The sequence below is a fragment of the Sciurus carolinensis genome, chromosome 5 (genome assembly GCF_902686445.1).
Source record: "Sciurus carolinensis chromosome 5, mSciCar1.2, whole genome shotgun sequence".
Classification (NCBI taxonomy): Eukaryota; Metazoa; Chordata; class Mammalia; order Rodentia; family Sciuridae; genus Sciurus; species Sciurus carolinensis.
Genome location: NC_062217.1, coordinates 162,651,931 through 162,677,476, shown reverse-complemented (window position 1 = coordinate 162,677,476; position 25,546 = coordinate 162,651,931). Strand labels below are relative to the sequence as shown.

At 46.9% G+C, this 25,546-nt stretch overlaps 1 protein-coding gene across 3 annotated transcripts in view; it reads left to right on the top strand.

The window, feature by feature from the left end:
- Positions 1–25,546, top strand: part of Gfra1 (GDNF family receptor alpha 1) — a 193,525-nt gene that overhangs the window by 153,668 nt on the left and 14,311 nt on the right. For all 3 annotated transcript variants that reach the window (XM_047553994.1, XM_047553995.1, XM_047553993.1), the window contains 3 exons: positions 2,583–2,692; positions 5,280–5,414; positions 9,282–9,463. In XM_047553994.1, coding sequence (XP_047409950.1) covers positions 2,583–2,692; positions 5,280–5,414; positions 9,282–9,463 — 427 coding nt within the window. The remainder of the gene's footprint in view (positions 1–2,582; positions 2,693–5,279; positions 5,415–9,281; positions 9,464–25,546) is intronic.

The following is a 25,546-nucleotide window of genomic DNA, read 5'->3' as shown; positions in this document are numbered from 1 at the left end:
CTCCTCTCAAAATGCAGCCGTCCAGAGTTCTGCTCGGAGCTCTGTATTTTCATTTTATCCTCCCGATCGGGACTCTGCTTTCTGCAACAGACTGACTCAATTAGCCTTTCATTCCAGAGTCCAATTGTGAGTCAATTCTGAGGTTGTTAAGCGAAATGAGTCTGGTGGCATTAGCCCTGCGCCCAAGGACAGTAATCCGCATCACACTGTTGTTCGTTTAATAGTCTGCTCGAGAGACTCTGAGAAACAGGAGCCTTGTCTCAGAGGGACAGACCAGGAACGTGGGACTGCCAGGTCAGAGCTGTTCAGCGGCCAGGTTGTGTGCAGAGCTGGAGCCCAGCTGCCTGGACTGCACTTGGCCTTTGCAGCGTTAGAAGCCCAGTACCGCTAGATCATTAACTTTCATGACCAGGAAAATTCTTCTGAAATTAATACTCAATCCAAGCTGGATGCCATCAGTGTCAGCTGAGTAAGCCTGAGCCATCTTTAGGGATTTCCTCTGAAAAACAAATCCTTTAACCAGGCAAAAGAAAATAGCCAGGTTTTGTATCCTTTTATGTATTCAGTTAAAGGCAGAAAACACCAGCGAGGTACAGGCTGTGCCTGAGATCCAGGCGAACACACCTGCTCACAGGCAAGCTTCGTTGGGAGGATTTTGCCAAGCCACTTAGCTTCAGTGTGTGGCCCTGATCAGGAATCTTTATAAAGGACCTAAGAAGTGTCAGCCACTATGCAAAGAAAATAAAACAGACCTCTAGGACCTGCCACGGGGACTCACTGATGGGCCGGGCACCCAGAACACTCAGAGCTCCCCAGATTGCTGCAGATAAGGTCGCTCGGGTGCACCTGGGTAGCGGGGTTCAAGAAGAGATCTACAGGAACACCATGCAGGCTGTGTGGTATACCGTGAACTTGGACCAGTTCTCAGGCTTTGGAATGCTGCTTCTAGGTAAAATTGTAGGAAAGGGACGTAAATATGCTTCCTACAGGTCTTTATAAACCTTTGTGATTCTCCACACACCCTGGCCTGCTGGGCCCCACCAACCCAAGCTTTTTGGTATCATAGAGTCTGAGTATGCCAAGCAGATACGGTTTCTTGGGTGGAAAGTAGTAAAAGCAGCACTGGGTATCTCGGCAGCCAGCTCTGTGAGCTAAAGACAAGAAAACCCAGACAGCCTCCCATTGTCTCCCATAATTGCCGGGTAATTTAAATTCTCCCGAAGTCCATTGTGTCCTCCCATAGAAACGGAGCTGCTGTCTGCTGAGATGACCTCAAAGGTGGTCCAGTTCTCATTCAGGATTTCTCCAACAATACCCTCTTCAGACTGAGAAATAGCCAACTGGCCACAAAGAGCCCTCTTCCTCCCCAGATAGTGTGTCTGCGGCTTCTCTCCACTTCTGGATCTCTGCAACTTCCTTGCCACCCAGGGCTTCCGGGTGGACTGCGCCAGTCCCTGGACCGTTCCCAAGGTGCAGACACAGCTCCGAACACAGGCCCACTGAGCCCTCAGCAAGCCCACTGCCCTCATGCCCTTCACTTTGTTCCCCAAAGAGAGCTCCTCAGTGCCACTGGGCCAGGATAAATCACTTCCCGCTGGGCCCTGGGAGGACTTACAAGACAGAAACATGCCTTCTTCAAGCCAGGAGGAATTATGGGAGCAGATGGGCTGTAGGATCCTATTTTGATGCCAGGAACATGTTTCTGTATAAAGTAAATATTTTCCCACTGTGGATCTCCGGTGAGTGTGTGGAGAAGCACATTTCCTAAAGATGCAAATAAGTCTAGTCAGAAATAAATATTGAATGGAAACTTCAAAGCCTCTGGATTCTCCAGTTATAGGCTCTAAAGACTTCTCTCCAAATAAGCAGATACACACAGGTGGATGAGGGTTGGGGGAGCGTGGGGGACAGTTGGGAGGTTGTGTAGAAAGGATGCCAGTGTTTTAATAGTTCATGATTTCTGTGTGTGTGCGTGTGTGTGTGTATGTGTGGAGAGAGGCTTCTCAACAAAGGAATCAAGGAAAGTTATTCAATCCAGTCTTAGGTTTATTCATGTGTGTGTGTGTGTGTGTGTGTGTGTATGTGTAGGAATTTTTCTCAATATATGTATTATATATGTAAATGTATATACATACAAAAATACATACATATTTTTCACCATGCTGGGGATGGAACACAGGCCTCACACATGCTAGGCAAGCTCTGTACCATTGAGCTATAGCCCCAGCTCCTTAATATATGTATTTTCACATGTAATTGACATATATTGTACCTATTTATGGGATTCAGTGTGATATTTCAATACATGTATCCATGTAATGATCAGATCAGGTTAATGGACACATCCATCACCTCAAACATTTATTATTTCCTTGCATGAAGAACATTCAAAACCCTCTCTAGGACTAGCTATTTTGAAATACACAATCAATTGTGGTCAACCATTGTTATGCTGCTGTTATAGAACATTAGCAACTTTTCTTCCTCACCACACCCATTAACCACCCTCTCTCCTACACTCCTTCCCAGCTCAGGCACTGAGGATCTTTAAAAGCACATCTTTGCCTTTCTGTCTATTGTAGATCTCGCCTTGCAGATTTTTTTACCAACTGCCAGCCGGAGTCAAGGTCTGTCAGCAGCTGTCTGAAAGAGAACTACGCAGACTGCCTCCTGGCCTACTCGGGGCTGATTGGTAAGAGGAGCCGGGGAGAGGGATGGGGGAGAAGCGGCTTCGCAATGCCCACACCCTTTCCACGGTAGCCCGGTAGCATCTGCATGGGCAAAAATCTCCCAGTAGCCCCTGTGCTGGGGTTTTGACGATAGGCCCTTTGGGACTCACCAAGCACAAAGGCAAGTGAAGGTCCCTGTTGGGGAACTGACCATGCAGAACAAGGAGTAGGAGGAAAGACTAGCCCTGGAAGAGGGAGCAAGTCCCGCAGAGCTCACGGAGTCAGGGAACTCAGGGGCAAAGGAATTCATTCCATGTGGGAAAATCAGAAAAGCCAATTCTCAGAAATGGCTCTTTGAAAATAAAATCCCTAAATCCCAGGTGCTTCTTGTCATTAGTGTTCTTAGTGATTCAGCTCCCAATGTGCAGGGGGCATCGTGTCCCCTTAGATGATTCTACTTCATGGCAGAAGCAGTACTCTCTGTCTTTTGAGACCAGAGGCTTTAGGTGAACCATGTTCTCTCAGCATTCAAGGGAACAGTGCCCTTAAACAAGGCACCAGGGTTGGAAGAGAAGGCCAAACTTGTACCCCAGGATAAATGGGGCCAGCAAGTGGAAAGGCCAGAGTCCCAGGCCCCGGAGATGGCAGAAGCCCGGGTGTCAGGGCTCTGCCATGGCTGGCATTTGAGAAGGAACTCACAGTGAAGGCTGGGAAGGGTGAGAGAAGTCACCGTTGTCAGAGCGTGATGGCTCAGCGCAGGTGTGCCTTCCTGGCGGGCACCTGTGTTAGGGTCACGTACATCACCAGCAGGAAGAACCTCCCACCCAGCACGACAGCACAGACCAAATCCATCGTCAGCAGAGTGTCTCCGGCAGGAGAGTTTGGGGAATCAGCAGTGGGATTGAATGCAGGGTGTCACCATTCTTGGCACATCGTCACCCCAGCCTTTTGGAAGGGGACCCGTAGTCCCTGGGCTGTACCTCCCCAGGTATGCACAGATGTCCTTGGTCTGACCTTCCTTAAGTCAGTATGCCAGCTTTGGATTCTCACTCTCCTTCTGTTAACGAAGTTAGTCTCTCCTAGAGATTACTTATCAAATATGGAATTAAACAAATAACAAGAGAAAATACAGAAGTAATTAGTATATACTCATTTGTTAAAGAAAAAATTAAAAAGACAAAACCAGAGAAGCCAAGAGAAGAAAACAGGAAATATCTACAGCCTTGCTCGCAGACCTGATTGCTGTTAACACGAGTCTGTGTCCTTCCAAGAGGACACGCTCCTTGAGTGCCACAGGTGGCCAGGACGGGGTGCTGCCAGCTCTTCCTTGAGGTCATCCTTAGGTGTGCGACCCCGAGCAAGCCTGAAGAGAATGAAGTGGAGGAAAAAGTGGTAGAGGCAGTGTGTTCTGCACGTCAAATTTATTTCTTTCTTGAGTCTGAATCTCTCCCTCCTCATGGGTTTCTGGGTCATTGGATCCTAACTTCTTTCTGCACAAAGCTTGTTCCTGCTCCTCCATGAATCAGGGATCCATTACAGTCCCAGGCATGCAGTGACCTTAACCACCTCACTCAGCGTGTGGGGGCAGCTGTTGCTTTCTCAGTGAAGGTAGATCTCCCTCCATGCTGTAGGCTAAGTCCTCCTGCGAGGGACATGGGGTTGTATTCAATCCAAGTCAGCAAGGAATGTAGGGCAAAAACAATCTGCCCTTGACCCAGAGGTGCTTTGAAAATTGTTTTTCTGTTTGTGAACCAGATCCATCCTAAGGATTTACTGACCACCTATGACTTCGTACTTCCTTGAAAATGTCTAAAAGCAGAAAGTGTCTTGGCCTGAGCGGGCATTGCCTGGTGCGAGCCACCCAGGGGGAAGACATTTGGGTTGTATTAAATGTAAATGCACTGTGTGTGTGTGCCGATCCAGACCTCACCAGAAAGTCGTGAACCCCACAAGATGTAGCAGGAGGGACCACCCGGCATTTCTCTGAGGACCCTGGAGACAATACTCTAGGAGCCCTTGGCTCAGAGAATTTCCACTGTTTGTTTCCAATTCTTTCACAGCTTGGAAGACTAGTCAGTAAGGAATCTGGTGCGCAGGAACCTTGCTACCTACATTTGTGTACATCTGGGATGCAGCAGAGCCTATTGAAGGCTTCTGAGCTTCTGTGGGTTACTCTGCAGAATCTGCTTCTGAGGGAAGTGGATTCAAAGCCCTAAAAGGATCTTTAAGAGCCGCATACCCAGTGCTATCTATTTATGAAGATTAATGACATTTTCAAGAAAACGCAGGGGATTTGGCAACTCGTGCATTCCAAGTTAATTCTCTCCTGCTCCACCACATCCATACCATTTGTTCAGGGAAAAACATATCCTAAATGCAGCTTAAGGAGTTCTGTTATAATTTTTTTAAGTAAACGTGTGAATTGTTTTATGTGTTCAAGACAAATTACCAAGAAAATTCACTGCTTAACATAATTTCCCATTCAGCAAACACCGTGTTTGTAATTATCCACGGCACATCCTCTGTCAGAGGCGCATTTGTGTCTTTTTCAATTCCAGCGAATTCCATATCATCACAGGAAAATGACATGTCTTGTTTTTACTTTTTCAGGTACCGTCATGACCCCCAACTACATAGACTCCAGCAGCCTTAGCGTGGCCCCCTGGTGTGACTGCAGCAATAGTGGGAATGATCTGGAAGAGTGCTCCAAATTTCTGAACTTCTTCAAGGATAATACGTGTCTTAGTGAGTTTCAAAAAAAAAAAAAAATAAGAAGCATGCGCGAACACGCACACATGCTTCGCTCCCCAGGGTCGAGCCGTACCTTCTTATTTCTCCTGTCTGCTATCCATCTCTCTTCCTCTCCCTCTCTCTTTCCCTCTCTCTCCCTCTCTCTGTACCTTTTCTTGGTCACTGGTGGTAAATCCAGCTCCTTTTGACCATGCTCCGTGATGCATGCAGCAGGCAACTGTACAGATGATAAAGCGGGTGCTGCCAAGACTGTGGATCCAAAAGCCTGAGAGATCAAGAGATTGAAATAACCGAGGGTACATGATGTGGGAAAGAACGCTTCTACCCGCAGATCAAATTTTGATCTTGGCAGCCAGCTGAGAGTCCGCTCCCAAGGTTCTGAAAACCTGGGCGGAATATACAATGTGAGAAGCTCAGACAAATTGGATGGGGATAGGCCTCCAAGGACTCTCCGGGAAAAATTAGAATGTTGACATCGATAGCCCCTCGGATTTTCAGGCTTGGCTCGGAGCATAAGCAGCAGATCTTGAGTGGGGAAAGCTGGCGATGCACCCAGGAGACTAGCCATGTCGGGGATCTCAGGAGACCAGATAAGCACCGGTGGGTGGAGGGGCGGGGTTCCTGCTGGGAAGCAGAGTTGGTTATTATCACAGTGTCCTTTAGGCAATTTGGAAGCTTGTTTCCCACAGGGACAGGAATATAGAAATGAATGTGAACAATGGGCATCCATCAAACTCCAGAAGCCCAGTTCTCAGTCTCCCTCATGTATACCTGAATCACCGTTGGTGATGATCCAGCTGAGATATTTGAAAATTGCACTCACTCTTGTGACAGCCACTGTTTATGTGTTCTGTGTGTTCAAACTCATGCTACAGGGAGTGTAATTCATGCACTCTCTCATGCACGAGGGTCCTAGGAGGCATAGGAATTATTACATCCGTCCATCCATCTTTCAGCTGAGTAAAAGCCTGGTATTCACATAGACAATCTGTGACAGAGTTGGGACCCAAGGCCTGGTTTCTTATGCAGCCCCCGTCTCCTGAGAGCCTTGTTCATGCACAATATTGAAAGACCTGTTGGACAAGAGCAGAATCCTGAACATTAGGGCTCAGGTCTGACTTCCTGTTGGGAGGGGTGGATCCAATTTCTGGAAATCAGGTTCCACCATCCCGCCGAGAGACTTGTCCTCGAGTGACGATTTCTCCATGATGCTCTGCTGAATGTTGACTGATTTTTTTTTAAGAATTAGTCAACAATTTACCATGTACTACAAAACAGCTTTTGAGTGTTAATCTAAAACACCCTTCTCATTTCCTTTACTGAAGAGAAAAGCGTAAGTCATCTGCCCACAAAAATGCAGTTCAAATAATGTGACTGGAATTAGTTTCTCTTGTCCTCCTAAAAATGAAAGAAGCTTTTGGATTCATAAGTGAATTCAGACCCACAGAATTGGGATCCCGTGTGGAGGTATTGCATCTTGCACTCTTCTGGTGGATGCAAAGCATAATGAAGACAAGGGAATGACAAGAGTCAGCACGAGGAAAGATTTTACTCACGCTGACTGGAAAACTTTTCCCTCACTGAGAAATTAAAGTTGCCCCTGCTTAATAACATTTTGGTGAAAGGTAGACTAGTCTGGTATCTTATTGCTGATGACTTTTCAATAAAAAATAAATGCATTTGGTCTGCAACAAGGGCCAAAGCCAGCCAGAATCTTTCAGTCATTCCACTTATACTTGGATTAGATGGGGCACAGAGCACCAAAGACAGAGGACTGTGAATTCAGTCCTTGTATAAGGCCCTAAACCAGAAGGAATTAAAATTTATCAATTCTGACCCGTAAGAAGAAACCCAGTTCTGCCATCTTCAGATTAAGCCAAACCTCTCCCAAATTCCCCAGCCCGCAACACAACTGCCACCAATTGTTTACTTCTAGTCTGGGAGAAGGAAACAGTTATTTTTAAGCCAAGTGCATGTAAGGGGAAGAGAGGAGAATGGGATGTAGGTGGTCTCTCAAGACTTTATTCAGACATCCTCCTCCTGCCCCCTTCTCCTCTTCTCCTCCCCCTCCCCCTTCTGCCTCCTCTCCTCCCCTCCCCCTTCCTCCTCTCTCCCTCCTCCTCCTCCTCTCCTCTTCCCTCTCCTTACCCCTCTTCCTCCTCTCCTTCTCTTCTCCTTTTTCTCTCCTCTTCCTCCTTTCCCCTTCTCCTCCTTTCCCCTTCTCCTCCTCCTCCTCCTCTTTCTCCTTTCCCCTTTCCCCTTCTCCTCCTCCTCCTCCTCTTTCTCTTCTTCTTCTCCTCCTTCCTCTCCCCCTCCTCCACGTAACCTCCCTGGACCACTTAATCTAAATATCCACTTCTCTCCCCACCCCCGTGCTCCTCACTCCCCAACCCCCTTGCTTCTCTTTTCTTCGGGCCCCTCTCACCATCTCTGTGTTACAAACTTTACTCTGTTGCTGTACTTCTGATTTACAGCCAGAAATTCGGCTGGGGAAGGACTTGTGCCTTTTGTTGCTGCCGTTCGTGGCTGTGTGTCTCGCACGTGGCACTTGGTAGGGCCTGGCACTTGGTGGGCATTGCAGTAACATTTGACTGAGCGAATGAGCAAGTGAAGGGGGCCAGGGCAGGCACACTGGGTGAAGCTTCAACAAACAGCGGGAATCTCTTGAATCTTTGCATCCTAAAAAGAAAAAGCAAGTTTTTACTGTGGTTCTGGGGTCATTGAAGGAAACTAGTCCTTGTGCACCCCGTCTCAACTTCCGCTCACCAGTTAAGCCATGGAATGTGACTAGAAGCATCAAAATAGCACTTATATTAATTCAAAACTATTTCTTACAGCCCCCCAAAGTGTAAAGTTACATAGGAAACAAGCTTTCAATTTGCCAAACTTACAGATAACAATTTGAGAACAAAATGTCCCTTCTAAGGGAAAGATTAGGCCTGAATTATTCTGTCTTGTATATAGAAAAATGCCAACTAAGAGTTGTAGATTAACAATTTGCACATTCAGGTCCCAAATGAAGGAGTTTGATTTCTTATACAATGAATATGAAATAAAAAAAAATCCTAAATCCAGGCCAAATCCCTGAAGACCTGATTAAAAACTGTTTTTTATTCATCTTGGGGAGGGAAAAACACATAACCAATTTACTCTTGCCATAAAAACAATCTAATCCCATGAAATTGTAATAGGCTTTTAAAGTTTTACATTTTAAACTTTTCATTTAAACAGGGCTGCTCCTATCTAATTATGCAGATTTTGTTTGGAAGACTGGGAGCAGAAAGGAAAAAATAATCTTACTTAAATTTTCACTAGATATTGATGAGGTTTGGGGTAGGATTTTTCTTTTAAAAAAACTGGCTGCATTTGCCTGCCAAATTAGTTGAATTGCCACTGAGTTGCCCCAGTCTCATGATTAGGCAGGTACTTAAAAGAAAAAGGCACTAATTAATTTGCTTTTAGTATAGAATTTTGACAAAGTGTAAGGATCTTCTTGGGAAAATGGCAGTTAGGATCCCAAGTATCAGGTCTGAGGCTGGATTTCAAAGGGCTTGAGAGATGAGTATTTCAAGGCGAAGCTCTTGCTCAGCACCTGGCACATAAATAGAAACACAATAAATATTTGTTGCGCATGGAGTGTGGCTAAGCGTCCAGCTCAGTGTTTAATGGCTGAATTGATTTTGGGGCACCTGGCCCCAAAGACTGGCTCTTAGTACATACAGGGGGTAGATGGATGGGTGGGTTTAGTTCAGAGAAGTTCAGTGCTGTAATCAGAATTTCTAGTGTGCCTCTCTGACTGTGTGTATCCTGTTACATTTGCTGCTTGACTTTGAAATTGGATTTCCTCCTGTTTTACTGCAGAAAATGCAATTCAAGCCTTTGGCAATGGCTCGGATGTGACTGTGTGGCAGCCAGCCCTCCCTGCACAGACCACCACTGCCACCACCACCACGGCCTTTCGGGTCAAGAACAAGCCCCTGGGGCCAGCAGGCTCTGAGAACGAAATCCCCACGCATGTTTTACCACCTTGTGCGAATTTGCAGGTGAGAACTAGGTCTAGAATTCCTGTTGGCATTCACTTCTGGGGGGCACGTGGATTCATTTTCTGGAATGCACAAAAGAGATGGCAAATGCTGCTCAGAAGTGAATTTTGAAACTGCATTTTTAAACATAAATGGAGATAGGGACATCTCATACAGTGGAGAGGAAGGTGGATCATGGACCTGACTCTGCCGTTTACTGGGCATGTGACTTTGGTCGAGGCACTTGTGTCTGGCCCTGTAAAGTGAGAGGTCTGTGCAGATGCACCCCTTGCGTTTTGTTGGTGTGGCAGAACCGTTAGGTTGACTATTCATGACACCGATTCTGTGTTCTCTGTAAAGCAGCAGCACACTGAGATGAGGCTCTCTGGGGTTTGTCACCATCGTGGGCATTTATGTGTCCCATGGAGTGCTTGACTGTCTCTGAAAGTTAGCCAGAGTGTTACTGGTCAAGTGTGGAGTCCTAGACGGGCCATGCCTTTAGGAAGCAAAAGCTCATATTCTCCAACAGCAAGAGGAACCATGTACTGCCCTGCAAAACCCAGCATGTGCCGAAGGGTCAAGAAACTTCTTGGGGGTGACTCCAGGTCTAGGAGGGCAGACCCACAACTACTTATAAATGGTGACTTCCTACCTGCAGTCCAAAGCAGAGTGTTTATTCTGCCTTTTTAACTGATGGTTCCTAGTGATAGTTAAGCATTCAGCTGTTTGGCAAGACCTTAGTCATTTGTGTGTCTACGAAGTGTTCTCACACCTTTCACCACTTTGGATGACATCCGCCTAGCGGCTCTGGGAGAAACACTCTTACTGTGATTCTGAAGCCTCGTTCTCACTGGAGGACAAGGGCTCACCCCACCAGAGAAGTGATATTCTTCAAGTCCGCAGAGCTGGGGGCCACAGAAGCAAGATGGGGCATCTGTTCTTTTCATGGTTGTACCTTTAGTAGTTTTTGGTTAGTGCTGGTGACCCTGTGGTGACTCCTGCTGGCGATAAGGACATTGTCATAGCCTGTTTGTAAAGCACTGTGCTGTCACCTCACACTGTCACTGGAGTACATTCCCCATCCCCACCTTCCCCACTAAAAAAGGCCCCTTTGCCACATCCCATCTTGCCCCACAGCCTCCTGGTTCCCTAGGAGGTGTTGGCCAGTGTCTTTACTTCTTTTGATTTCTTTCCTATCTCCTCACTCCCAGTGGCTTCTTCCTTTATGCCCTTCATCTGAGCTTTTGGTTCTCCTAGATCCCTGTCCCCATCCCAAGGCACAGTCTCAGAGACACTCACACAAAAACTCAGGAGAAGGCAGACGGGAAACCCCACAGCCCAGGGTCAACCTGAAGTCCTTCAGATTTCTAAGGCATTTCCTGAACCCTTGCCATTTGAAAGCACTGTGCATAGAGCACCAGAGCTAGGAGGTGGCTTGGGGATTAATCCTGTGACATCTAAACTGCTCTGGCCTGCAGCTCCAGACAGAGATGGGAAGAGACTCCTACCCAGCCAGCTGGGGATCTAGAATCAATCTAGAATCGGGCAGGGAGCAAGATCTCTTCAGAGCTGGCAGGGCTCAGTGCCTGCTTCCTCTCAGGTCAGCCTTCATTCTCTCTGGGTCCACTCAGGTTCTGGTGTCAGTAAAGAGGAGCGTCCAGTTGAAGCATAGGACGCTGTGATCATAAAGTGATAGTGGTTGGGCCAGCGGTAGTTTCTGACCAGCAAAAAAGGTGAGCTCCAGCTGCAGGAACACAGGCATCTTGCTGCACACTTCTAGGCACAGGGGAGATACAGAGGCTGCCTTCAGCCTGCTGGTTAAGTCCCTCCGTGCTTCGGAAACTACACGGAGCTGAGCCTTCAGAAACTTTCAACAAAATCATTCCTCATTGAACTCAGAGTAGTAGGTACGATGCAGCCTGTCCACATTTTTCAAAGGTCGGACTAGGTTAACAGAGAACATCTTGGATTGGTCACCATCGGAAACTTCGTGAAATTCCACATCAGCAGAGAAGAGGCTCTCGGCCACAGGATGCGTCCCCAGCCCCTGCCTTGTCCCCATCACTTGGACTCCCGTGGTGCAGGGCTCGACTTGGCCACACAGCCGAGCCAGTACTGTGCCTCCAACACAGATCTGCCCAGCCACCCCTTCCCGCTGGGAGGACCGTGTACTGCCGCAGGTTTCCCTGGCAACGCTGAGTAACACACCAGCTCCATTCCCAAGAAACAGTACCTTTCCATTTCCCGTGTTAGTGAAGGAACTCTGTTTCATAAACAGGACCAAAAGTAAAATTGAAGCCTGGTGTTTATCCCAGAACTGCCATTCAACTTCTTGGCAGAGGGGGCGTGGAGGGGGAGGGCTGGCTGGGTTAGAGCAGCCCTCCTCTCTTCCCTGTGGTTCATGTGGGCTGCACAGCATCTGCCTCCAAGGGAGGCCTCCAGGCTCCCGCAGACCCTTACCTTGGCTCCTGAGACGTGGGCTTTGTGGCTCAGCTTGTGGACCAGCAAGTGTGCCAGCCTCCCCAGGCCTCAGTTTCCTTGTCCAAGCAGGAGTGTGACCATGTGCTAGAATCCGGAGGATTAAGTGAGGCAGGGTGACTGCTCTAGAATGACCCTTGGAAAATGTCCCATGGGATGCCCAACCTCACGTCATTTGGCCACATGGTCCCTTTATGCCTTGCTTGGGGCTGGGGCATTGGGGCGTGTGGGGAACACTGGTGGGAGTTAGCACAGACAGGTGGTGTGCTTCATTCTTCAAACATTCTGGATGCTTCTCCCCCTTTACTCCTTACAGCAGCCCCATGAGTCGGGTATGGTGGACATCTTTCCCTTTTACAGATGAGGCAACTGAGGCAGAGGGGGGCTAGTGGCTTAGCAAAACTCCCAGTATTTCTTCAGCAGACTGGTCCAAAGACCAGTGTGCTTTGGTCTTATTCCATGGCTCTTGGGCAGCCAGGACTCTTTGAGTTAGGAACAGACAGCAAGGAGGAAGGGAGAAGCTGGATTCAAAAGAGCTGTGCCCTGTTTCCTCCTGAAGGTCAGTGACAAGCCGAAGATAATGCCAAGCTCATATTTTACGCTGGGTTTCTTCATGCTTCTGGTCTTGGAGGGAGTGTATGGGAAGGACTCAGAGTTTGCAGTAAAACTTTTTGTAGCTTGATGGCCTGTTGTAGGGTGACTTATCTGAAGAAGATGAAAGGATCATTTCAGGCCAGAGAATTGGAGCAGGGGACATGGGGACTGAGAGGAATGAGTGTGAAGGGTCTTCACCCGATGAGCATGGTCCCTCTGGCTGATCGGGGCTCTTGCCCAGCTCAGGACTCCAGGAGTCTCCTACTGCTCTTCCTCTGCCTGCCTGGCTGTCTCTGATGAGTCACCATCTGCCAGGGGGTCCTTAGAATGGCATTTGTCACAGCCGCCTGTGTCATGACTCAGAATAGACCACCTGAGACCAGCCTGGGCTCCGTTGGTAACAGATTTGGAGACAGTTGAGCATCGCTGGCAACTCTAAAGTTCACTTCCCATGAGAGGTGCCCTCTTGTAATATTTTAAAATATACAATAATACGAGAAAACTCTCTGGGACTAGAATATCTGTCTTAACATTTGAGATAGATTTCCCCCTTGGAAGGGAAGAAATAGGGTAAACATTTTCAAAAGTCAGTCTTGAAGCGTTATGACAAGCACACCTAAGGCAGCTCTGTTTGGGGAATGGGTGGCCCGGGTATGGTGGTTGTGTGGTGGCTCTTATGACAGGCTCTGCTTTAAAAAAGGAAAGTTGATTGATTAGTATAAAACGTCATGGAAATGTCCAAGTGCTAACCCGCTGAGGTGATAAAATACCGGGTTTGGGGTAACCCGCCAGGCGCCCGTGTCAGGATTAATTGGCAGTCGTATTAGTAACAAGCCTGACCCAGGCTGAGCTATTGTCCTCAAATTCCTCTGACTGGTACAAATGGTCACGTGAAAAACAAAGAAACCTTAAGAATTCTGCCAATTACTTCATCATCGGTACACTTGAGTGGCCCGGTAGCTGGAAAAGCTCAGGGTATTTAAAACAAATGGACTGTACTTGTCACTTATTTAAAGTAAACATCCTTGGAGATGTAAGTCAGCCTTGGAAACACTCCCCTCTTGCCTCATGGTACCCCGCTTAACTCTGACGGCTTGTCGTGAGGACGTTTCAATGTGGCATTTGTAGACCTCAGTTTCCATGTTCAGACAGAGTACAGTTGTCCCTTGTCACCTGCAGGGGACCAGTCCCAGGACCCCCCCCAAGGATACCAAAGTCCATGGATGCTCAAGCCCCTTACAGAAAGTGGCATAATATTTGCATACATCCTACACATCATCCCATATTCTTTAAATCATCTATAAATTACTTATAATACTTAATATCATGTAAATGTTATGCAAATAGTTGTTACACTGTATTGCTCTGAGAATAATGACAAGGAAAAAAGTCTGTACACATTCAATACAGATGCAGGGCTTTGGTTGTGGGTGGTGGTGATGGTTTTTTTGTTTTGTTTTTTACAAATATTTTCCATCCGGGTTGGTTGGCTCCCCAGGGAGGGCAGTAAGCCTGGGGCCCATTGCCCTGCCTCTGCCTGCCTCAGACCCTTTCCCTGGCAAGCCTCGTGCCAGGTCACAGGACAAGCACTCAGAACCAGGGCCAGCAGGACAGCCAGAGGACAGCTGCCAAGCCATCAGCAGGAGTTCTAGTGACCAGCATGAACCACAAGGGTTTTTTGGTTTTTTGTTTTGTTTTGTTTCATGAGCCAAATAAAACACATCCGCCGGTGGGACAGGGAGGGCTGGCAGTTGCAGATCTGGGTTTAGGTCTGCTGCCTTCAACCTAATGGGACTTTCATAGGAAGGAACATTCTAGAATGGAACCAGCAAAGCAACTGGCTTGGTCTAGGAGAGATGAGGGCAGGATCCATGCGGACAGCCTTGACTTCCTTGCCCAAATCAGCAGTGCCAGGTTGGTCCCTCCCCACCACTGACCCCAACAGGCAGATCGTCCTCTCTGGTGGTCAGACCTCTTTATCCTTAAGGAGTGTGCCGCAGGGACAGACTTGTGTGGATGGGTAGCTGGAGTGTCGGGGGAGCAGAGGACTCGAGGTGGGCATTTGCCTGCAATGGCAAACCTGCAACAGACTCTGGATTTCAGTCCAGGTCCACACCTCCTGCGCCCCAGCAGAATCTCCAGCCTTTCCTTCTTTTCCCAGAACAGTGTCCCTCTTGTATGACAGCCTGGGCCGCATGTAACCCAGAGTTTCGCAGTAGGTAGGAGGGGTGGAGGGAAGGCAAGGCGTCAGCTGTTAATGCCTCCATATTCCGCATGAGAATATTGGAAATAATCTATATGTAGACAGCCCTACCCCTCCTCCACCGCTGGGACCTCATTTAGACCCAAACAAAGTCCATTTGTTCCAGATAGGGCCAGACCAATCCAGAAATGATTTTGAAACCCTTGCCGGGAGCTAAACCCCCAAAAGTCTAGAGGTGGCGGAAAGGTGATTATGGAAACCTGCTAAATACCCAGGACTCCACTGGCTGTGACCAAGTGAAATTTCAAGTGTTGAGTTTTCAAAGGAAAAGCTGCCAATGGGTGTTCTGTAAATCATTTGTGCCGGCAGACTGACCCCATTATGTCAGCTAATCCTGGAAATACAGGAGGTAAATTTAAATCTTCGAGCATGAAGCACTTAATCAATATTCTAAATGTTTTTCTTGCAATTTATGCTTGCAGAGCAATGGGGTGCTTTGGCGTCCCGTTAATCTTCCACCGGAGGAGAAGAGGCACTTGTGAGGGAGGCCAGGGTGGTGGGATTTTGCATAAGAGACCTGGTGGGAGAGCAACCCTGGAGACTGAGGGAGAGTGCTTATTTCCACCCTGAGCTCCTGGTAGGGAGCCTGAGCTGCTTACTCCCTCCTCCCAGGAGCGTGGGACTGGCCCCCAAGGGCACTTCCTCAGGCTTTCCTTTTAACCCAGAGTGGACAGCCTAAGTGAGAATTCTGACTTCCTCCCAGTGCTGTGTGACCTGGAGCATGCGTCTTACCCTCTCTGAGCCTCCGCTGTGAAGCCCCACGCATGTTTTCTGTTTCTTGTGAGCATTAAAAAACAGCATAAATACGTGAAAGGGACTGGCCAACCCTTGGTGCTTGGGAAGTAGCCACACTCTTATGACCAATGTGATGCCCCAGAGCCTTAGAAAGACAGAGCTCTTAAATTTTGCCATCTTAATTTATAAGGCGGGTTTGAGGAACGTTACCTTGGCATTTTTAAGATGTCAGTGCAGAAAGTCCTGTGGAAGGAAGGGAGGAAAGGCATAGAATATTCTTCAGACCCCAGGCCAAGAAGGAAAGGAAATCAAAGGCAGTAGAGAAAGGACCAGGTCTCCAGGCATTGGGGCTGCTGCAGATCCTACCTCTCTGCACCCAGCAGGCGTCTCCTGGGGTTCCCTCCTGACAGCTTCTCAGAGCTGCGGACTGTCAGCTCTCTGTGGGGCTTGGTTTCCAGGGTGCGCTGTCTGCCAGGTCTTGCGGCATTTCCAACCAGTGCCGACCTTGGGGAGAAGTGACAGAATAGTCAACAGGAACCTCCTAGTGTGGCAAAGACAGTGCATCGGAAGCAGCCCAGCCTCTGAGCCCCAAAGCCCAGGGCTCTGCTGACTTTCTGTACCTGCGCTCCACAGCTCCGATTGTGTGCTTACTGTTTATCTTCAAAGTCTCATTTGTAAAAGCTCATCTGAAGCCATTAATATCATATGCGAGATCGTGGGTTCAGTGTGTTCCTCTATTAAAAGTCAGTACATAAATATTAGTAAAAAAGTGTGCATGCTGCATAGAGAAATGCCGCATACCACCTGTGGTCCTGACCCCACGTGGAACTGGTTGTGAACAATCTAACCTAGAACATACTCCTGGACAGTTTGCTTTGATAACTTGCATCACCTCTGCCTCTAAGCAACACATAGGACCTCCCGTGAGTAATGTTTGCAGTGACCCCAGAAAGCCAATACTATTATTCTCCCCATTTTTCAGACAAGAGGTCTGAGGCACAGAGAGGCTTGATCAGCAGAGGAGAAATAGCAAAGTGACAGTCTTCACCCTCTGTGTTTTCAATGCCTTCACTCTATCACCTAACTCAGGGCACTTTAAACATTTTGTTTCTGGATAACATTATTCATCACTATAGATTAAATCAGTCCCTAAATTCTTTTTGAACATCTGGCAGATTGAAGTGCTGACTGGTTCATAAACTAGCATAAAGAAAAATAATGAGGCCTATCCTAACTCCAACTGGTGTATGGCAGTACAACTCAATTCCGACACTGGCCACCTGGAGCTAGAGTCAGACCATGGCTAAGGGCATGGTCCCCACCCATTTTGGATACCTGCTATATACATCAAGGGCTCCCAGGCTGCCTACACTTTGGAACAGCTGGTTATAGATTCGGGGCTCTGCAGGATCCCCTCTCATTGAATTCACTAGACTGGATCAAGAAACTCAGGAAAGTGCTATACTTATGATAACAGTTTTAAGTAAAGAATACAAGTTGGGACCAGGTAAAGATGCATAGGGTAAGGCCTGGCAGATCTCTGTCAGGGGATTTCTGTGCTCTCCCCCCATGGAATTAGGCCATGTTACTCTTTTGCCACATGAAAGTGGTTACCAGCCAAGAAGCACCACCAAGCTCCACGTCGTCACTGGGTTGCATTATGTAGACATGATTGACTGCATTGCTGACCACGTGACTGAAGGCACCTCACCCCTCCTCTCCACTCCCTGGAGATCAGGTCAGGCTGTCCTCCCTGGCTCAAAGCCCCAACTCTGTGTCCCTTGGTTGGTTTTCCTGGTGACCAGCTTCCTTCCTGAGTCATCTCATTAACATACACTCAGGTCTGATGCCAAGGGCTCCTGAGTAACAAAGACATGCCTGTCACTCCAGAAATTTCAAGGATTTAGAGGTTATCTCTCAGGAACCAGGAACAAAGCCAGTCACATTCTTTATTATACAACAATGCCTTAGCAGAGTCGATTGTTTTAAAATGTAATTTTAATTCTAGAGATACACCCAAAACAAAAATTGAAATTTTGAGCATAGGCTTACTTTATCACTTATTAGCCGTGAAACTTGGGGCAAATTGTTTATCCTCTCTGCCTCAGTTTCCTCGTGTGTAAGATGGGGTCATTAGGAGAATGAGTCGCATTCCTGCATGTGAAACCTGCTCAGGGAAGTCCCGCCTCCTAGTTAAGGCTGTGACATTTGTATTGCTTGTAGGTTTCAAGGGGATGTCCCTGGTGCCCTTCATGCCACCTTCAGTAGCAAGAGAAGAACTCCTGGCAGAGTTATGAATTGCTCTGTGAGTCCTGTTTCCCAGGGGGGTTTCTGGTCTCGGCAGCCCCCTGGTAGGATTTTTGCACATGTAGAGCAGACCTGATATAGATAAGAAAAATGAATGAGGCCCTGTCACAGTGCTGGTCTAGAATGCAGTTTCGAGTCAGAAGCTTCTCCACGGGAAGTCACTTGCTTCCCTGGCATTCTTTGCTGAAGGTAGGCTGTGCACCCTTATGCCAACCATGGCAATTGCGAGGACTGTTTCGTGACCTCATGGCTGTGAGTGACCAGTTCCCCCGGGTCAGGTTTGCTCCATGCTGGCACTGGAGAGTTGCAGGCTAAGCAGCATGCCAGCCTCCACTCTAGAGACCAGCAGCATCCTTCTCCCAGTGTGACCACATCAGATGTCCCCAGGCATTGCCAGATGTCCCTTGGGGGCACAATGCCTGTGGTTCCCCTGAAGGGAAGACTTCCGCCAAGACCCCCTTTTCCTTCCTCTCAGTTCTTTCCTTATAGGAAATGAAGCCTGAGGAGGTGTCAGAGCAAACTGGTACCTTGGACCAAATCTTCCTGGGTGGTGCAACCAAGGGCAGTGCTGTGGTTACTTCTTGTCCCAGTCCCTGCGAGCTGTCACAGCAAACGGCACGTGGGGTGGCTGAAGCAATTTCCTTCTCATCGTTCTCAAAGCTGGAAAGTCCACCATCTGGGTGCAGGCAGTTGGGTCCCTGGTGGGGCACCTCTTCCTAAATGGCCACCATCTTGCGGTGTCTTCACATGGAGGAGGGAGAGAGCTTGGGCTTCTCTTCCTCTTAGAGAGCACACTGGGCATCAGGGATTCAGCATCTGAACTGAGGGAGGCTGGGAGACATTCATTCCCAGAGGCTACTGAAACCCCACTGGGGAACTTTCGCTCCCTGAGAGTGGCACCTGTGGACGGTACCATGGGTGATGTTGACTTGAGTGCTTGAGCTGTTTCTCGCCACTCAGTTCAGGGCAGGGCTGTGCAGGCGCCCACAGACTCCGGGGGCATCACACCATGGCTTTCTCTGCGCCATGTTTTCACCTGCCTAGCATCCTGGATAAATTCTGTGCTAGAAACATCTCAAAGGAGACTTTTGCCCCCGACACAGCAGCTGGAAAAGTTGATACTGAACTGCAGTGGGGTTCCTCACGTGGGCTGGAAGATAGGGGCACATTGGGAGTCGGGGGCTGGGGGGTGTGAGTCCCATGCCAGACATGTCAACGCTGGGCTCCTGGCGCTCACCGAAGCCACATGGCCGTGGCCACATGGATGCTGTCCCTGAGTCTTTTGGTTAAGAGAATAGTCTTGGGCTGTGCATTATTGCTGCTATTTGCTTCATCGTCTTTACAAGGTTTGCACCATTTCCAAATAATATGGTACATTTTCTAATACCCACTGTTGTTTTAGACTCATAAAAAAAAAAAATTCCCCAGCCTTGGCTATCCCCGCATTTCCTTTACATGATGTCCTCCCATCAGAGGGAGTTTATTTCCCTATCCTGAAAGCAATGAGCTGTGGGGGCTCTTCTGGCAGCAGAAGTGCTGCTAAGCTGCATGACCCCCCACTCAGACTACTTCTAGGCTCCCCTGGAAGCCTCAGAGCAGAGCCCTGAACCAGGCTGCCAAGTGGCTCTGGGGCCTGCGTGGTGGGCCAGCTTTTCCCAGCATGGAAGCTGCCTGTGACCTCCTTGGACTTAATCTTCCCGGTTCCAGGTGCCAGCAAATGAGCTCAGAGGGAAACTGCATCCCAAAAATCCACCCACACCAGCCCTGGGAGGAAAGAGGCTGTCGTAAAAACATTTTTTGAAATAACTGCTTATGGGGTGTTTTCAAAGTCCTTCAGTCAGGAGGGTGCTTGAATTCAGAGCTCAAAATTGGGTATTACTCCATCGATCCAGCATGCCAAAATGTATTTCCAATTGTGAATTTAAACCCGATTGGAAGTGGAAGTATGCAGGGTATAACTGACATCAACAAACGGGAATATGATCTTGGGGTTCCTACATGGCTCGCCTCTATCATAGTGTCAGGTGTAAGTGCTTGGTGCTCAGAAACTGAACAGTTGACATTTTTAAAACCTCACAGGGAGACATAGGGAAAAATTTGCTGTTGTCACTATCCGTTCCTTAATCCCTGGGATCCTACTAAGTGTCACTGTGCAGCCTTTATAAAACCCTGGAGGCTGTGACTCTCGGTTAGTTCTGTGGTCGGAGGCGACACGGGAATGGCACCTGCTGTGGGAGACAAGCTGTCCCAGCCAGCCTGCAGACATCAGGTGCTGGGCGGCCTCGGCGAAGCAGCTGTTATCAGATGGTGGGCTTCTGCAAACTCAATTCAAGTAATGATTTCTTTGTGATTGGCGTGTTTGCATTGTCGCAAACTTCGGTTCAACATATTGTTAGAATACATAATACAGTAATTTAAGATTATTTTATCAGCAGTAAAGGGTTTTTATAATTCATTTAAAAAGTTGTAATGGGCTTGAGCATCTTCGGTATAGTTAATAATACAGCATTTTATAGCTGGCAGTAAAATTTCAGATTACGGTTTTAGCAATTGTGCAATTCTATTTTATAGTTTAATAATTGTTCAAATGAAGGAGAATGTAAAGTTCCTGAAAACCAATTTAATGACTTAGAAAAATAGCTTTTATCAAAATCTATTGCACACCTTTAATGAACCCAGATGTCACCTTTTCAAAAGGTGGGTCACAGGACCTATTTTTCTCAACCACGGTGTAGCCAGATGCCCTCTGAAGCACACCCGGTGCAGTGTCTCTGAGTTACAATCTTCCTTTTTTACACTTTCCTCCCTAATATCCTATAGATACAATAAAACTATTTGCCAAGCACAGGGTGATGCCCAGCCAGGCCAGAAGAGCCTCGGCTGAGCAGGCAGTAAATTGATTCTCTTTTGACAAGGGTTTTCTTTTTACAGACAACCCCCTGATCACAGCACCTCAACCCCGGCTCCGAGTCTAATAGAGTCTCTTATTAACGCCTCCAAATAACTCATACTTCACCATTCTGTGAATCGAGAGGCAAAAAGGGGAACCCTACATTATAGTTTAATTATATGCTATCATTTCGAGTAATAAAAATGCTAGCATATAGTATTGGAGAGAAGGCACTACCTCATGTTGTCATTAGAAATGTAGTTCGTGTTATTTTATTTCTGGAATTTGCCAGGGATATCTTGTCCAACCACTAAACTGAATAAAAATGCTGGCCCTGGGCCAAGCACACCACCATGGTCTCATGGGGCACACCTCGGGGATTGGGGGCCCAGGGCCCTTGAGTGCAGTGTGGTTCTTGGACAGACCAGCTCTCGCTCAGTGCCGTGTTTCTGTTTCACAGAAATGACACCAGTCAAGGAAATCCCACATGGTGGGGCTCTTTCTTCTCTGGGGTGCAGTTCATATCCCATTACCACTGTGTTATAACAGGGGAAGAGGGACCTGGGTTCCTATTCCATTACCACTGTGTTATAACAGGGGCAGAGGGTTGCACTTACTGGTTCTATGGCCCTGCAGAGAGCAGAAGGTGAGGCTCCCCTTCAGACATACCTTAAGCTAATATAGCTCAAGAAATTTCAGCACTAAGTATGCGGATGCTTGACGAGGGATCATGCAGACATTAGGTCAGTGGGGAGGTGGTGAATTCTCAGAGGCGCTTTTTTAAGAGAAAGAGGGTCTTTTTGTTGTTATTGTTCTTCTTAGATATACATGACAGTAGTGTGTATTTTGACATATGGTATGTACATGGAGTATGACTTATTCTCATTAGGACCCCATTCTTGCAGTTGTACATGAAGTGACGTTACCCTGGTTGTGCATCCATACACAAGGATGGGAAAGCTATGTCCAATTCATTCTACTGTCATTCCTATTCCCCTCCCTTCCCCTCATTCCCTTTAATCCCGTGGACTTCTAGAAAAAGAGGTTGTTGCACATAGATCATCTTAGGAGACAATGATACCAAAGGGCCAGGCTTCTTGCTTCAACAACTTTGAGATCTTCCTGCAGCCTAAGAAGGAAAGTCCTTTAATTTCTTTGCTCTTGGAGTTGTCATCTGTCATGTGGGAATGATGAGCAATACCTTACCTAGGAGAAGTATAATGTTTAAAACAAGAATCTTCCCACCCAATAGTCTCTGTCACTGTTTTGCCCTCACGGTTGGTCTTCACTGGCTGTGAGATAGGAGGAACCTGTGCTAAGGTGGCATTGGGTGACCTTTACCCTAAGACTCATCTGGGAAATGAACCTGGGCTTCCTCCAGGTGTGCTCCCCTGGAGAAGTGGGCCTTGGGCTGAGCCAGGTGTTTAGATCACCCGTTTATGATATCTTCCCCTTAGCATCTACACCACTTTTCTTTAAAAATTGGAACAACTTAAGGCTGAGGATGAGAAGACTTGGCCTCCCTTGGTGCATTCTAGAAAGAGCCATTAGGCCACTTGCACCTGTGGTCCAGAGGGCAGTGAGGGCAGCCCATCAGAAGGACAGTAATTCAGCGGTTGGACAATTGCTTAACCCAATTGCTAGGTAATAAACATGCTTAATAAAAAGGAAGAGGATGTCTGTACCATCTTGGCTATAAATATGCTCTCTCACTCTGGGTAACCTAGGAGAATACCTCTGAGCACACTTAGATCACCTACTATAAATAAATCCAATTTCTTGTATTCCCTGCTGACCTTTTATCTTTAGGACTTCTAACCAACCATGCCTCCCTGAATAAATGGTTCTGCTCCTGTGCAAGCCCTAGGATTCACATATGTAGAAGAAAATGACCCTGGGTCTCTTGTGGTGTAAAATTCAACCTAAAGATTCCCCCCTCTGCCTCTCGTGTTTCAGGCCCTAGTAGAACCACATCATGGATGAGGGTATTTAGAGAAGAGATTGGGATTGTGGGCATTGGGGTGACATATGGGCATTTCCCCCAAAGTGACCATTCTCTGCCTGCCCCTCAACTGCAAGGACCTCAGGTATGATGAGAGACACTCACCTCCCAGGCTCTCTTGGGAGCAGAAACCACCCAGCCTGACCTGACCTCTGGCTCCCTATAGCAGGTGCATTTGCAGGAGTTGCACCTGGTATCTGCAGTGAGACTCGGGAGGAGCCCCTGTGCATTGTACCCCGGTAACCTCTCCATCGCTTCTAGCTCTGTTCTGCTGACTGTGTGACCCCAGGCTTATTACTGCACTGCTCAGAACTGTCCTCAGTTGTCAGCAGGATAGCGAGACCTGTTTCTAAGCGTTGACATAAGGAGCATGAGTGACAACAGGTGGAGGTCTGACACAGAGGCAGGAGGCATGGCTTTTGGAGTCAAAGAGACTGGGTTCAAATCTCAGCACAACCACTCCAAGCTATGGAAACTTGGGCGAGTCTGGACTGCTGTTTCCAATCTGTACAAAAAGGAGTATCCTCTTCAGGAGGGAATATTTGTTAAAATGTATTTGGGATCAGTCTCAGTGGGGGCTACTATTAATTGTAATGATCAGACATCAACACTAGTCTATTTGGTTTTTCTATGTCTTTTAGGTATTTTTTTCTGCTAAAAGCACATTTTTAAAAATTATATATATATATATGTAATATATATACATGTAATATATATATATATATATATTTTTTTTTTAATTTTGCCTTTACCTTGATTTTTGCAGTGATAGGAGTGTACCATCTCCTAACCCAGGGCATGAACCAAAGCCCCTGGCCATTTTGTCTCCAGGCAATGGAGTTTTTTATCAAACCTTAGTCAAGACCATAAGTCACAGAGCCATTACGGGGCTGCACTCAGCTGCACATAAATGCATGGGAGAATGAGAGGCTTAATAAATATTATCTGATGGTGATGGGATGCGGGCCTGATGAGACAGGCTTCGTGCGCTGCTCATCAGGGACCACGGTGAATCTCTTCTGTTGCTCTTGCACATTTGCATTTCCAACTGCACCTTTGAGAAAACTACCATTTCCTTTTAGGGCAGTCCCTCCTCCTTGCCTGTACACCGTAGTCCCTAAATGTTTGTGCTGTGGAATCCACGCCCCCCCCACACACACACACTAAAATGTCTTTCACACCTTGTTTGGCATCATCTTATTGTTAATTGGGCATAATTTTCTAAACTACAACTCATAATTGCTTCTTGTCTGAGTATTTTCCTAATCAAGCAAGTTAACCATGAACAAAAACACACTGTCATGTGATGTATTTTGTAATCTATGTTTGCCCCAATGTGGGGAAAAGCAAAAGAGATGTAAAATGATCCTGTGAAGGTAGGAAAAGAAGCAGGAGGCCAGCTCCGCGAGTCCTGGGGAGCTCTGTGCTGCACACAGGCTGTGCACGCGCCTTTCCCTCTTGCCATTAGTGTAAAGTTACAAGTGCCAGCCTTCAGCATCCTTTCATGGTGTACTGGAGATGGGCAGGGAAGCCTGAGGGACAGCTTAGCTAATGGAGCACTGTTGATCTATCTTACTGGATGGTGTCTTTCAGTGCATCCATTTTTAAAGCAAAGGCATCGCAGAGGATCATGAGCCACTTCTCTTCAACGTAATGTTCACAAGCCAAATTATCCTGAGGTTTTACAGTTTCCCCCTCTTGCCCCAGTCCAGGACTGACCAGAGAACACAGAGTTGCTAAGACATTGTCAACAGCAACTTGAACTCTAGAAGGACTGTGTCTAAATCCTATGCTATGATTTAGACTCTAGGACAGGAATTATTATTATCATAGCTATTGATTGAAAAACCAAGTCTAGAACTTTCCTAGTCTTTTTTTAAAAAATTTTTAGTTGTTGATGGACCTTTGATTAATTAATTAATCAATTAATTTATATGCAGTGCTGAGAATGGAACCCAGTGCCTCAAACATGCTAGGCAAGCGCTCTACCACTGAGCTACAATCCCAGCCCAGTTTTTTGTTTTTGTTTTGTTTTGTTTTTAAACATACCTTATCAAACAAGTCAGTACCAGGAGCAAATTCTCAATTATAGCAGAAGGTCTCCTAACAACTTCACTTACCAGCTCACCACAGAAGCCAGCCTTCCCACTACACAAACACTAGTGCAAGACTCAGTGAATGCTCCAAGCTAGCAGCTGCCCCTGTTCTGCCCACCTGTGTCCTTTGTTGTCTCCAGTTGACACACAGGCTTACCAAGCCAAGAATATTTGTTCACACATATTTTTGTGCTGATTATATTTAGTATTTTGCTAGCATCAATTAATTAAATAGTATATATGAATGATTGAAATCGGAGTGCCAAAAAGCATAATTGTTTCAATGAAAACTGAGCTGAATACATTGGAAAAGGCAAATTTCTTAAAAAAAAAAAAAAAAAAACTGTAAAAGACTGAAAAAGACTATAAAAATGTAGAAAGATTGCACTGAGATTCTTCTGTGGGTGTCAAAAACAAATCCTGCTCCTGTTTAAAGAAACCCAAACTGGGAATTATATACCATGATTCAGAGGTATTGCTTATGGAAGGCATAAGGTAGGGAACTCCAGTTAGTAGGCTCTTTTCATAAAAAAAAAAAAGAAAAAAAAAATGGTGGCCTTGGTCATGTATCCCAATCTTAGTCAATGAATGACATTTAGATTTTAAAGTAGTTTCATACAAATGTGTCATTTTTAAATGATTTTGCCTTTTGACTTAATTTCTCAATTGACGAACTATAGATCCAGTCCTCAGCACAGTCAAGAAAGGATTCTGCTCTAGGCTGGCAGTAAATTCAACT